The sequence below is a fragment of the Medicago truncatula genome, chromosome 8 (genome assembly GCF_003473485.1).
Source record: "Medicago truncatula cultivar Jemalong A17 chromosome 8, MtrunA17r5.0-ANR, whole genome shotgun sequence".
In the NCBI taxonomy this organism is placed as follows: domain Eukaryota; kingdom Viridiplantae; phylum Streptophyta; class Magnoliopsida; order Fabales; family Fabaceae; genus Medicago; species Medicago truncatula.
Window position 1 is genome coordinate 19,489,128 of NC_053049.1, and position 15,662 is coordinate 19,504,789.

A 15,662-nucleotide genomic window follows, 5' to 3' on the forward strand; every position below is an offset into this window, starting at 1 on the left:
AAAATTAATAAAAATGTTAGAAATTAATTTCAGGCATTTTTCAGGAATTAAAAGATGTAATTTTTACCTAGAAATTGATGTACATATAAGTTTGACAAATGTTTCTTTTTTAATTCATATAGTTTACTTTATTTTACTGATTTTTTAATCAATTCATATAGCACACATTCCAGCACAACTATAAAATTACTACTCTCTCCGTCCCTAATTATAAGACCCTTTTGAGAATTTTTGTTGTCCCTTTTTATAAGACCCCTTTGTTATTTCCAACTACATTAATTATTTCTTTACATACATGCCTCTATTTATTATACATCTTTTTCTTCAATCAACAATAAATAACATGTTGAAAACATAAACTAACCTTCTTTCTTAAAGGATAAAATTGTAAAAACAATAGTGATTACAAACAACTTTAATACAAATATCGACTATCTTAATTCCCGTGTTTTTGATATGAAATAGAGTTTATATGAAATAGACGCAACTTTTGTAATACGCTTGAACATGCTTTTCTTGCTTGTATAACGTGAAAAACTTGATCTCACTTTATGGACGGTAACCTGAATTTTTGTTTGTTTGTGGTTTTAGTATGTGTTTGGTTTAATCTTGTAAGAGTTAAAATTAATAAAAATGTTAGAAATTAATTTCAGGCATTTTTCAGGAATTAAAAGATGTAATTTTTACCTAGAAATTGATGTACATATAAGTTTGACAAATGTTTCTTTTTTAATTCATATAGTTTACTTTATTTTACTGATTTTTTAATCAATTCATATAGCACACATTCCAGCACAACTATAAAATTACTACTCTCTCCGTCCCTAATTATAAGACCCTTTTGAGAATTTTTGTTGTCCCTTTTTATAAGACCCCTTTGTTATTTCCAACTACATTAATTATTTCTTTACATACATGCCTCTATTTATTATACATCTTTTTCTTCAATCAACAATAAATAACATGTTGAAAACATAAACTAACCTTCTTTCTTAAAGGATAAAATTGTAAAAACAATAGTGATTACAAACAACTTTAATACAAATATCGACTATCTTAATTCCCGTGTTTTTGATATGAAATAGAGTTTATATGAAATAGACGCAACTTTTGTAATACGCTTGAACATGCTTTTCTTGCTTGTATAACGTGAAAAACTTGATCTCACTTTATGAACGGTAACCTGAATTTTTGTTTGTTTGTGGTTTTAGTATGTGTTTGGTTTAATCTTGTAAGAGTTAAAATTAATAAAAATGTTAGAAATTAATTTCAGGCATTTTTCAGGAATTAAAAGATGTAATTTTTACCTAGAAATTGATGTACATATAAGTTTGACAAATGTTTCTTTTTTAATTCATATAGTTTACTTTATTTTACTGATTTTTTAATCAATTCATATAGCACACATTCCAGCACAACTATAAAATTACTACTCTCTCCGTCCCTAATTATAAGACCCTTTTGAGAATTTTTGTTGTCCCTTTTTATAAGACCCCTTTGTTATTTCCAACTACATTAATTATTTCTTTACATACATGCCTCTATTTATTATACATCTTTTTCTTCAATCAACAATAAATAACATGTTGAAAACATAAACTAACCTTCTTTCTTAAAGGATAAAATTGTAAAAACAATAGTGATTACAAACAACTTTAATACAAATATCGACTATCTTAATTCCCGTGTTTTTGATAAAAGGGTCTTATATATAGGGACGGAGGGAGTATAAAATATGTAGAATTTATAACAATATTTTGTACTAAAAAATAGAATCTAAGCAACAGTTTGTTTTTTAGGAAGAATGTAAGCAACATAATCACTATTACAAGTCTGCATATGCTTGTTATAGATATTTATAAAAATGAGAATCTTCAAAGAAATAAAAAAATCTCTTTCAAATGAGTGTGTCTTTGTGTAACTTCTATAATAAATAAATTTTTGCAAGTTATTTTTATTTATAACAAAATCATTATTGTATATAAATGTGTCATAAGGATGTATAAGTCATTAAATATGAAAACATGGTTATTTTAACTCTTAACTAACAAGCTTTAAGGATTCTATGAACTTTCGAATTTCGTTCTTTCGTCATTTATTTTCTTTTGTACTTTAATACATTAAAATATAAATCATTTTAGATTCAGTTCATTCTTTTATCAGAATAAAACTTATCAACATCCAACGATGGTTATATAAGTTGGTAAGTAGTCTCCTCGTCCCTAAGGTTGTGAATTAAACTCTTACCATCAAAATGAGATATAATTTGGTGTGTGATCCGTGATTATGTTTTATAATGCTCGATGAACCATAATCCGACGCACATCCTGGAGAGCTGTTGCAGCCAAACTCTCAAATTTTTATTATCATTTTTTTTACCTTGGAATCAAATTGTTCTCAACACATAGCCAAAATACTCAATCTTTAACACGCAGAAATATAAGTTGAAATAAATAAAATAAAATAAAGATTTTGTTTTATAAGTGATTTCGTGTATGTGTTACGGTAAAAGTGCATTCACACACCAAATAGATACACACTAGCTGGAATATTGTTTGTTGCGTGTTTTCTAGTTGCTTCATATTGAAGGGAAGATGAATAATCAGAATATGGTATGGAACTAACGTAATTTAGATGTCGTACACTATACTTTATATGTTTGTGATACACTTCCTAAATATTTAATTAGATTGAATGAGATTCACATGAATGTAGCAATGTCTTTTGAAACGAAGCTAACTACCCTTAAAAATTCAATGTGAAGTTATTATAAAGTTCAGGCTTTTATCTTTAGGCATTTATCTTGTACAGCATGGTTGATGGTCCAGTTAGACGGCTTATCGGCTCAATTTTTAAACTAAATGATGAAACCTGATTAAACAAAAACTTTGAAATATATTTGTGCAACAATCGTTATATTTATCTTGTTTTCGATTAAGTTTTTGCCTAATTATCCGACACAACATCTGATGGTATTTAGATTTGACGTGTGATGTTTACAAGTTGATTTTATTTATAACAAAATAATTATGGTAAATAAATGGATCATAAGTGTGTATAAGTCATTGAATATTATAATATTGTCATTATAACACTTACTTTTAGTCTTATAATGTTGTTATGTCTTCTTTTACTTGAATACTTCGAAATATTAATCATTTTTGATTTCGTTCTTTTTTTACCATAATCAAATTTATCTTCAACCAACGATGTTTATATAAGTCGGTAAGTAGTGTCCTCACACTTAAGGTTGTGTGTTCAATTCATACCGTCAAACTGAGATCCACTTTGGTTTTTGATCAGAAAGTATATTTGATTTTGCTCGCTGAACTCTAAGATTGACCCTGATTCTTGAGACACCTTTGGAGCCTAACCCGCATTTTTTTTACCTTAAAATCCAATTGTCATCACCACATAACCAAAATACCCAATGTTTAACACACAAAAATATAAATCGAAATAACAAAAATAAAATAGAGTTTTTGATTTCAAAATAATCAGGTGTATGTGTTGTGTTAAATTTGAATCACGCACCAATTACATACACACTAGGTGGAATATTGCATGGTGAGTTTGTTTAGTTGCTTGATATAGAATAAAATATTTGTAATCAGAACATGGTAGTGAACTAGCCGCCTAATTTAGTTGATGGTACACTATACTTTATGTGTGTGTGATGCACTTCAAGAATCTTTAATAAGATCGGATGAAATTCACATGAATGTTGCAATGTCTTTTGAATAGATGCTAACTACCCTAAAAAGTTCAATGTGAAGTTATTATCAAGTTGATGGTTTTATCTTTTGGCATTTTGCTTAAACAACATGGTAGATGGTCAATTTACACAAATTATTGGTTCCATTTTTATCCTAAACGATGCTACTTGATTACACAAACTATTTGATATTTAATTTTTCAACCGTTTTTACATTCATCTTGTTCTTGATCGAGTTTTTGCATATTTCTCCAACACATCATCTAACAATATTTAGATTTCATGTAAAATTTTATATGTTAACTTGGAGTATGCTAATGTGATGTACGGCCAAAATGATTGTGGGATATATATATATTATGACACTATTTTGAAGATATAAATGATATATTTTTTGTTATTCTTATTTACAAAGATAAGTTAAGAATGTTGATAATTTAAGAATAAAGTAATTAAACATTGCTACAACTTATTATGTGCACATAGTGTTCTAATATTTTAACACTATTTGATCCTAAATATTCATATAGGAGTGCATTGTAAATTAAGAATTAAATAAGCTTTATTCATGGTATCCATAATAAGAATGTCATTTCGGATAAGAAGTGTAATTTTAAAAATTTTAAAAAATTGAATTTTCAAAATTGCATAATTAGAAAGGTGGGGACTAAATTATCAAAAGTTCTAAAATATAGGGTCCAAAACTGAAATTAAACCTTAAACAAAATAATATAATATAATTAACATACTTAATCACTTATACTTATAACTTATAAATCATTTATTTAGTAATACAACCATACAACACAATATTGTTCATAAGAACATAAAAAGAATAAATAATAAACTTATAAAATATAATTATAATTATTGATTACTCCAATGGAGATATTGCTTGAGGGTGGTGTTTACAATATTCATCAAGTTGATGATTTTGAATATTTTGTCAACTTTATTTCAACAACCTTTAGGGAAGAAATGTCGTTGGAGATGATGACTTTGTATAACGACATTCACCCATCAGGCATACCATTATCGGACATATCCTTCCACAACCCCCACAGTTTAAAGGGTCGAAATTTATGTTTGCACAAAAACCATTACAACAGCGCCAATTACCAATAGTTGGACAACGACGCCCACATATCCTGCAATTGTTAACATCTTTAGAAATATCCATGCAACGGTTTCTACAACATACATATCTTGGTGGGTATTCTCCATTACTACATATCCATGGTCTATCTGTGCAACCAGGATATTCTTGATCCTCACCGACTTCGTTTAAACCATTGTTGGTATAATTTTCACTCACTTCATAATTTGGAGTTGGTGAAATTGATTGATCACCATCTATTTTGATTACAAATACAAAAAGTAATGTTATAAATGTGACAAAATATGTTGCTTGAGTACACATTTTGAAAGTAGTGAGAAATTTAGGATATAGAAACACACACACACACACACAGATAGATATATATATATATATATATATATATATATATATATATATATATATATAATTGTTTATATGAAATAGACGCAACTTTTGTAATACGCTTGAACATGCTTTTCTTGCTTGTATAACGTGAAAAACTTGATCTCACTTTATGGACGGTAACCTTAAGTTTTGTTTGTTTGTGGTTTTAGTATGTGTTTGGTTTAATCTTGTAAGAGTTAAAATTGATAAAAATGCTAGAAATTAATTTCAGGCATTTTTCAGGAATTAAAATATGTGATTTTTACCTAGAAATTGATGTACATATAAGTTTGACAAATGTTTCTTTTTTAATTCAAATAGTTTACTTTATTTTACTGATTTTTTAATCAATTCATATAGCACACATTTTAACACAACTATAAAATTACTATAAAATATGTAAAATTTATTACAATATTTTGTACTAAAAAATAGAATCTGAGCAACATTTTTTTTTTGGGGAAGAATGTAAGCAACATAATCACTATTACAAGTCTGCATATGGTTGTTATAGATATTTATAAAAATGAGAATCTTCAAAGAAATAAAAAAATCTCTTTCAAATGAATGTGTCTTTGTGTAACTTCTATAATAAATAAATTTTTGCAAGTTATTTTTATTGATAACAAAATCATTATTGTATATAAATGTGTCATAAGGATGTATAAGTCATTAAATATGAAAACATGGTTATTTTAACTCTTAACTAATAAGCTTTAAGGATTCTATGAACTTTCAAATTTTGTTTTTTCGCCGTTTATTTTCTTTTGTACTTTAATACATCAAAATATAAATCATTTTAGATTCAGTTCATTCTTTTACTAGAATAAAATTTATCAACATCCAAAGATGGTTATATAAGTTGGCAAGTAGTCTCCTCGTCCCTAAGGTTGCGAATTAAACTCTTATCATCAAAATGAGATAAAATTTTGTGTGTGATCAGTGATTATGTTTTATAATGCTCGATGAACCATAATCCGACCCACATCCTGGAGAGCCTTTGGAGCCAAACTCACAAATTTTTATTATCATTTTTTTTACCTTGGAATCTAATTGTTATCAACACATAGCCAAAATACTCAATGTTTAACACGCAGAAATATAAGTTGAAATAAATAAAATAAAATAAATATTTTTTTTATAAGTGATTTCGTGTATGTGTTACGATAAAAGTCGAATCACACACCAAATAGATACACACTTGGTGGAATATTGTTTTTTGCGTGTTTTCTTGTTGCTTCATATTGAAGGGAAGTTGAATAATCAGAATATGGTATGGAACTAACGTAATTTAGATGTCGTACACTATACTTTATATGTTTGTGATACACTTCCTAAATATTTAATTAGATTGAATGAGATTCACATGAATGTAGCAATGTCTTTTGAAACGAGGCTAACTACCCTTAAAAATTCAATGTGAAGTGATTATAAAGTACATGCTTTTATCTTTAGGCATTTAGCTTATACACATTGGTTGATGGTCCTGTTAGACGGCTTATCGGCTCAATTTTTAACCTAAATGATGAAACCTGATTACACAAAAACTTTGAAATATATTTGTGCAACAATCTTTATATTTATCTTTTTTTCGATTAAGTTTTTGCCTAATTATCCGACACAACACCTGATGATATTAAATTTGATGTGTGATGTTTGCAAGTTGATTTTATTTATAACAAAATAATTATGGTAAATAAATGGATCATAAGTGTGTATAAGTCATTGAATATTAGAATATTGTCATTATAACACTTACTTTTAGTGTTACAATGTTGTTATGTCTTCTTTTACTTGAATACTTCGAAATATTAATCATTTTTGGTTCCGTTCTTTTTTTACCAGAATCAAATTTATCTTCAACCAACGATGTTTATATAAGTCGGTAAGTAGTCTCCCCATACTTAAGGTTGTTTGTTCAATTCATACCGTCAAACTGAGATCCACTTTGATTTTTGATTAGAAAGTATATTTGATTTTGCTCCATGAACTCTAAGATTAACCCTGATTCTTTAGACCCCTTGAAGCCTAACCCGCATTTTTTTTACTTTGAAATCCAATTGTCATCACCACATAACCAAAATACCCAATGTTTAACACACAAAAATATAAATCAAAATAACAAAAATAAAATAGAAGTTTTGCTTTCTAAATAACCAGGTGTATGTGTTGTGTTAAATTTGAATCACGCACCAATTACATACACGCTAGGTGAAATATTGCAAGGTGAGTTTGTTTAGTTGCTTGATATAGAATAAAATATTAGTAATCATAATATGGTAGTGAACTAGCCTAATTTAGTTGGTGGTACAAGATGGTATGAAATTCACATGAATGTTGCAATGTCTTTTGAAATGATGCTAACTACCCGAAAAAGTTCAAGCTTTAAGGATTCTATGAACTTTCGAATTTCGTGTTTTCGCCTCTTATTTTCTTTTGTACTTTAATACATCAAAATAGAATTCATTTTAGATTCAGTTCATTTTTTACTAGAATAAAACTTATCTTCATCCAACGATGGTTATATAAGTTGGCAAGGAGTCTCCTCGTCCCTAAGGTTGTGAATTAAACTCTTATCATCAAAATGAGATATATTTGTTCTGTGATCAATGATTATGTTTTATAATGCTCAATGAACCATAATCCGAACCACATCCTGGAGAGCCTTTGGAGCCAAACTCACAAATTTTTATTATCATTTTTTTTACCTTGGAATCTAATTGTTATCAACACATAGCCAAAACACTCAATGCTTAACACGCAGAAATATAAGTTGAAATAAATAAAATAAAATAAAGATTTTTTTTTTTTTTTTTATAATTGATTTTGTGTATGTGTTACGGTAAAAGTCGAATCACACACCAAATAGATACACACTTGGTGGAATATTGTTTGTTGCGTGTTTTCTTGTTGCTTCATATTGAAGGGAAGATGAATAATCAGACTATGGTATTGAACTAACGTAATTTAGATGTCGTACACTATAATTTATATGTTTGTGATACACTTCCTAATTATTTAATTAGATTGAATGAGATTCACATGAATGTAGCAATGTCTTTTGCAACGAAGCTAACTACCCTTAAAAATTCAATGTGAAGTTATTATAACATTGTTGTTATGTCTTCTTTCGAAATATTAATCATTTTTGATTCCGTTCTTTTTTTACCATAATCAAATTTATCTTCAACCAACGATGTTTATATAAGTCGGTAAGTAGTCTCCTCACACTTAAGGTTGTGTGTTCAATTCATACCGTCAATGTTTAACACACAAAAATATAAATCGAAATAACAAAAATAAAATACAGGTTTTGCTTTCTAAATAACCAGGTGTATGAGTTGTGTTAAATTTGAATCACGCACCAATTACATACACGCTAGGTGAAATATTGCAAGGTAAGTTTGTTTAGTTGCTTGATATAGAATAAAATATTAGTAATCATAATATTAGTAATCATAATAAGGAATCTTTAATAACATCGGATGAAATTCACATGAATGTTGCAATGTCTTTTGAAAAGATGCTAACTACCCTTACAAGTTCAATGTGAAGTTATTATAAAGTTGATGGTTTTATCTTTTGGCATTTTGCTTAAACAACATGGTAGATGGTCAATTTACACAAATTATTGGTTCCATTTTTATCCTAAACGATGCTAATTGATTACACAAACAATTTGATATTTAATTTTTCAACCGTTTTTACATTCATCTTGTTCTTGATCGAGTTTTTGCATATTTCTCCAACACGTCATCTAACAATATTTAGATTTCATGTAAAATTTTATTTGTTAACTTGGAGTATGCTAATGTGATGTACAGCCAAAATGCATGTGGGATATATATATGTATATAGGGTTTGCTACAATAGACCCACTCATTTTCATGAAGGTCTATTTTAGCAACCTGCACCTTTTCACTTGGACACAAATGCCCACGTTTTTGTTTTTTGAGGAAATTAAAACTGAAGGGTAAAACGGTAATTTCAATTAACTTTTAATTTTCCTTTTTTTCTTCCCCCAGAATTCTGAAGGTCGCACGTTCTCTTCTCTTCTCCTTCTTCCTTCTCTTCTTTGTTACGGTTTGCTTAAAAATTATCTTCTTCCATTTTGTGCTTGCTTCCGTTAACTTAAAATCAAAAGCAACAATTCTTTTACTGAAGAAAAGGTATACCCCCTACTACTGTGTCTTAATTTAACAATTTGCCTTTTCTTTTTCTTTGTTTAACAAAGGTGCTTTTGCTAATGTTTCACACAATAGCATCTTATATTGTTCTTGCCAATAACTAATTGTTTTAAATACTAGTTATTTTATATCATTCTGGCCAATAACTAGTTGCTTTTGTTATGCATTCATGTTACGGTTGCTTTTTCTTTTGCTTTGTTTAATATATATTGTGATTTTATTTCTTCTCTTTTTGGGTAATTTATAATTGTTCTTGCCAATGCTATTCAGGTTTAAATTGAGATAGTTATGTCATCGGAGGGAAGAAATGACGCCATTGATGGGTCCTTGGAATATGAAGATGATGAAATAATAGATTCTCTGACCACTGTACCAGAGCCACAACATGGACCTTTACCTCAAGCCAATCACATTGATGACGGTGTTCTTTATGAAGGAAAGGTATTTAACAGTGATGATGAGGCTTACAACTTTTAATGTTTGTTTGCGCGAAAAAAGGGTTTTTCAATTAGACGTCATCATGTTTTCAAATCTGTTAAGAATTAGTCGGAAGATAATCCATTAGGTGTTTATAAAAGAGAGTTTGTTTGTCATCGTGCTGGTACTATTAGCGCAGACAAAGATAATGAAGTGGAAGGTAAAAGGAAACGGAAGTCGTCAAGATGTAGTTGTGGTGCTAAATTGTTGGTGAATATAACAACAATTAACTCTGAGAAAAAATGGGTGGTGAAATATTTTAATAATAATCATAACCATGAGTTATTATATGATAAAGACGTTAAATTTCTTCCTGCTTATCGAAGTATTCCAACTATTGATCAAGATCGTATTCTTTTGTTGTCAAAAGCTGGTTGTTCTGTTAGTTTGATAATTAGAGTGCTTGAGTTAGAGAAAAACGTAGATGCAGGAAATCTTCCATTTTTGGATAAAGACATTAGAAATTTCATTGAATCTCAAAGTGGTATTGGTAAAGAATTTGATGCTTCAAATGTTCTCAAATTATGTAAAAGTCTTAAAGATACAGATAATGCATTTGAGTATGAATTTCCAATCGATGAAAATAACAAATTGGAGCATATTATTTGGGCATTTGGTGATTCAGTTCGAGCATATGAAGCCTTTGGAGATGTGATTGTTTTTGATACCACTTATCGAATAAATCGTTACGACATGCCGCTTGGAATTTTGGTTGGGGTCGATAATCATGGCAATTCCATTTTCTTTGGTTGTGTTCTATTGAAAAATGAGAAGATTCCTTCTTTTACATGGGCTATAAAGGTACATTTCTATTTCTTTGAGGTTATCATTTCTCAAAAAATTTGATTTTTTAGTAAGTTATTTTACATTTTTTGTATTTTCAGACTTTTCTTAGTTTTGTCAAAGGAAAATATCCACAAACAATTCTTACAGATCAAGATCTTGCAATGAAAGAAGCTATTGCAATGGAATTACCAAACACAAAACATGCATTTTGCATATGGCATATCCTGGCAAAGTTACCAACTTGGTTTTCTCTTCCATTAGGGTCGAGATACGATGATTTTAAAGATGAGTTTTATCGATTATACCATTTAGAATGTGAAGATGATTTTGAGAGGGAATGGAAATTGATGGTTGAACGGTTTTGTCTTAGCAAGGATAACCATATTAACTTGCTCTATTCGCTTCGTCAATTTTGGGCACTAGCTTATTTGAAGGACTTCTTTTTTGCTGGAATGACTACAACTGGACGTTCAGAATCTATAAATTCATATATAAAAAGATTCTTGGGAGCCAATACAAGTCTGACTGATATCATAAATCAAGTAAGAAATTAATTGATTGAATTGATTTTTCTCTAGTCAGATGCATAGAATTATTAGTTTTAATTTACTAATAATTAATATATTGTTGTGCAGGTTGGGGTTGCTGTTAACATTAGAAATCAAGCTGGAGAAGAAGCAAGAATGCGTCAAAAGTACCACAATCCTCGTATTAGAACGTGTTTTCCTATTTTGGAACATGCTGCATCTATTCTTACACCTTATTCCTTTAAGTTGATTCAACATGAGATTGAGTTGTCTACAAAATATGCGGCAACTGAAACTAATAATAGTGTATTTATTGTGCGACATCATACCAAAAGTGACGGAGGCCGCTTTGTAACTTGAATACAAGAAAATGAATCAATCCATTGTTCTTGCAAGGAATTTGAATTTACTAGGATATTATGCAGACATGCTTTTCGGGTGCTTGTGATGAAAAATTATTTTACCCTCCCTTCCAAGTATCTTCCTCTTCGTTGGAGACAAAGAAAGTTCATTGATTCCAAGATCTAGTCACATGATTAACAACAATGGTGGCTCCCTTGTTAAGTTTAGGTCCTTAATTCAATGTCTAGAAATTGAATCCTTGAAGACAAAATTACGAGAACAAGCTGCAACTAGAGAGTTAGAGAAAGCCATTCAAGTGATTAAAGCCATGCCTGAAATCCAAGAAAAGTTGGTGGGTGTTGATTCTACGGTTCCAGATAATGATGAGTTGAATGTTGAAAATCCTTTACCTTCAAAAACAAAAGGTCCACCAAAAGGATCAAGGCTAAAAGGAGGAGTTGAAATTGCAAAGAAGCCTTGTCATTGTCATGTTCCAAATTGCGGTGGAACTGATCATGACTCGAGGAATTGTCCAAATAAAAAGAAAAATATTGAAGCATTACCTTCTCAATCTCCTAATAAGTAAGTTTTTTTTTTTATTTGAGGTATTTATTTTTTAAGCACACAATCTTATTGAATGTTTATATTGAAAAATTGATTTTTTTTCCTTGTTCCTTGTTAGGAGGATGAAGGGTTGGAGAAAATCATCTTAATAGTGAGATATATTGCTGCTGCTGTTTGTTGCTGTTGCTGCTGCTGCTGTTGTACTTGCTGCTACCGTTTGTTGTTGCTTGCTGTTGTTGCTTTTTAGTGTCACGATATAAACTCAACTCTTTACACAAAAACAAGTATGGATAAAAGAAAGAAAAAAAAGCTCCACATCCAAATTTGTTTTAGTGTCATGTATCAAATTTGAATATTGTCCGAAACACTGATCCATATGCAGAATTGCAGATTACAAACTAAATTCAACTAAAAGTGGACTTAATCTCTATCAAAAAGACATTTTCTACATATGCAGATTGCATACTAAATTTAACTCAAGGCAAAATGGTTACTTTCCTTTTCTTTTGATAATATAAAATGGTTACTTGTGTTGTGAGTTTGCAAAAATCAAATGCTAACAATGAGGGACACTTCCTTACAAAGTCGACACTTGCAAATAATGGAACTGTCATGTATCTAAAACTGCACATGTATGCTTAGTTAACTGAAACATATAATACAGAAGAAACTGATATAACAATGTGCTGCCATCAATAGTTAACTCTATTTTTATTAATAAAAATTACAGGCATAAGCTATGCCAAATTACATGCATCATTTCAATAGCTAATATAGAATACATCATCAATACAAATAAACAGGTGCCGCATATCGACGGAACACCGAATACAAACAATACAAACACCCGAAACCAATAAACTCCAATAAGGTAGCCGAAACCAAAAACAACAATGGCCTTGCTAAATCCTCCAAACCCAGCCGAGCATAAAATTGCTTCAACACCAGCTCCCAGTACTCACAATACATTCTTGCGGAACACATGTATATAATTCCCAACCATGACAGTAATAATAACCAATATAGATCTTCTTTCCATTTTTCTTTGTTGATATGTAGCACCTAAACTAAATCAAAATTCAACAAAAAAACCATTTGTAGAACCACTATTACTTACAAAATTCAAAATTGATAAAGTCGAAATCAAAAACAGAAATCTCAAATCAAAATAAAAATCATGACTAATTTCTGTTTTTGGGATTTAGGGTTTTAGTTGTTTCTCAGTAAAACAGATATCGAAAACATGATTAAGAGAAGAGGTAGAATATAAATTAAGAAGATTCATGAGAAGCAATCACAACATGGAAGGAAGGTAATTTTTGAGCAAACTGTAACAGAGAATAGAAGGAAGAAGGAGAAGAGAAGAGAACGTGCGACCTTCAGAATTCTGGGGGAAGAAAAGAAAGGAAAATTAATTGAAATTACCATTTTACCCTTCGGTTTTAATTTCCTCAAAAAACAAAAACGTGGGCATTTGTGTCCAAGTGAAAAGGTGCAGGTTGCTAAAATAGACCTTCATGAAAATGAGTGTGTCTATTGTAGCAAACCCCTAAGAAGTGTAATTTTAGAAATTTTAAAAAATTGGGTTTTCGAAATTGCATAATTAGAAAGGTGGGGACTAAATTATTAAAAGTGCTAAAATACAGGGTCTAAAACTGAAATTAAACCTTAAACAAAATAATATAAGACAATTAACATACTCAATCTCTTATACTTATAACTTATAAATCATTTATTTAGTAATACAAGCATACAACACAATACCGTTCATAAGAACATAAAAACAATAAATAATAAACTTATAAAATATAATTATAATTATTGATTACTCCAATGGAGATATTGCTTGAGGGTGATGTTTACAACATTCATCAAGTTGATGATTTTGAATATTTTGTCAACTTTATTTCAACAACCTATAGGGAAGAAATGGCGTTGGAGATGATGACTTTGTATAACGACATTCACCCATCAGGCATACCATTATCGGACATATCTTTCCACAACCCCCACAGTTTAAAGGGTCTAAATTTATGTTTGTACAAAAACCATTGCAACAGCGCCAATTACCAATAGTTGGACAACGACGCCCACATATCCTACAATTGTTAACATCTTTAGAAATATCCACGCAACGGTTTCTACAACATACATATCTTGGTGGATATTCTCCATTACTACATATCCATGGTCTATTTGTGCAACCAGGATATTCTTGATCCTCACCGACTTCGTTAAAACCACTGTTGGTATAATTTTCACTCACTTCATAATTGTTGATCATCATCTATTTTGATTACAAATACAAAAAATAATGTTATAAATGTGACAAAATATGTTGCTTCATAACTCATTTTGAAAGTAGTGAGAAATTTAGGATATAGAAACACACACACTCGCACACACACACACACACACACACATATATATATATATATATATAAGTGTTTATATGAAATAGACGCAACTTTTGTAATACGCTTGAACATGCTTTTCTTGCTTGTCTAACCTGAAAAACTTGATATCACTTTATGGACGGTAACCTTAATTTTTGTTTGTTTGTGGTTTTTGTATGTGTTTGGTTTAATCTTGTCATGCTAGAAATTAATTTCAGGCATTTTTCAGGAATTAAAAGATGTAATTTTTACCTAGAAATTGATGTACATATAAGTTTGACAAATGTTTCTTTTTTAATTCATATAGTTTACTTTATTTTACTGATTTTTTAATCAATTCATATAGCACACATTTCAACACAACTATAAAATTACTATAAAATATGTAGAATTTCTTACAATATTTTGTACTAAAAAATAGAATCTAAGCAACATTTTTTTTTAGGAAGAATGTAAGCAACATAATCACTATTACAAGTCTGCATATGCTTGTTATGGATATTTAAAAAAATGAGAATCTTCAAAGAAATAAAAAAATCTCTTTCAAATGACTGTTTCTTTGTGTAACTTGTACAATAAATAAATTTTTGCAAGTTATTTTTATTTATAACAAAATCATTATTGTATTTAAATGTGTCATAAAGATGTATAAGTCATTAAATATGAAAACATGGTTATTTTAACTCTTAACTAACAAGCTTTAAGGATTCTATGAACTTTCGAATTTCGTTTTTTCGCCATTTATTTTCTTTTGTACTTTAATACATCAAAAGATAAATCATTTTTGATTCAGTTCATTTTTTTACCAGAATAAAACTTATCTTCATCCAACGATGGTTATATAAGTTGGTAAGTAGTCTCCTCGTCCCTAAGGTTGTGAATTAAACTCTTACCATCATAATGAGATATAATTTGGTGTGTGATCTGTGATTATGTGACAAAATATGTTGCTTGAGTACTCATTTTGAAAGTAGTGAGAAATTTAGGATATAGAAATATATATATATTATAAAAGTTTTTATATGAAATAGACGCAACTTTTGTAATACGTTTGAACATGCTTTTCTTGCTTGTATAACGTGAAAAACATGATCTCACTTTATGGGCGGTAACCTTAATTTTTGTTGGTTTGTGTTTTTATTATGTGTTTTGTTTAATCTTGTAAGAGTGAAAATTAATAAAATG

The 15,662-nt window shown here is 29.4% G+C and overlaps 2 protein-coding genes across 2 annotated transcripts; both read left to right on the plus strand.

Moving 5' to 3' along the window:
• The first annotated feature begins 9,673 nt into the window (after window positions 1-9,673).
• LOC120577482 (protein FAR1-RELATED SEQUENCE 11-like) lies at window positions 9,674-11,535 on the plus strand. The gene is made up of 4 exons (XM_039829035.1): window positions 9,674-9,826; window positions 9,932-10,663; window positions 10,747-11,190; window positions 11,284-11,535. The coding sequence occupies exons 1-4, from the start codon at window positions 9,674-9,676 to the stop codon at window positions 11,533-11,535; spliced, it is 1,581 nt and encodes a 526-aa protein (XP_039684969.1).
• A 70-nt stretch (window positions 11,536-11,605) lies between these two features.
• LOC120577359 (uncharacterized) lies at window positions 11,606-12,254 on the plus strand. The gene is made up of 2 exons (XM_039828600.1): window positions 11,606-12,099; window positions 12,200-12,254. The coding sequence occupies exons 1-2, from the start codon at window positions 11,708-11,710 to the stop codon at window positions 12,228-12,230; spliced, it is 423 nt and encodes a 140-aa protein (XP_039684534.1). The 5' UTR covers window positions 11,606-11,707; the 3' UTR covers window positions 12,231-12,254.
• Window positions 12,255-15,662: the final 3,408 nt, after the last annotated feature.

Coding starts and splice junctions, on each gene's coding strand:
- LOC120577482 (XM_039829035.1), top strand. CDS start 9,674: ATGTCATCGGAGGGAAGAAATGACGCCATTGATGGGTCCTTGGAATAT. Junction 9,827..9,931: donor GTGTTCTTTATGAAGGAAAG/GTATTTAACAGT, acceptor GTTAAGAATTAG/TCGGAAGATAATCCATTAGG. Junction 10,664..10,746: donor CTTTTACATGGGCTATAAAG/GTACATTTCTAT, acceptor TTGTATTTTCAG/ACTTTTCTTAGTTTTGTCAA.
- LOC120577359 (XM_039828600.1), top strand. CDS start 11,708: ATGATTAACAACAATGGTGGCTCCCTTGTTAAGTTTAGGTCCTTAATT. Junction 12,100..12,199: donor CCTTCTCAATCTCCTAATAA/GTAAGTTTTTTT, acceptor GTTCCTTGTTAG/GAGGATGAAGGGTTGGAGAA.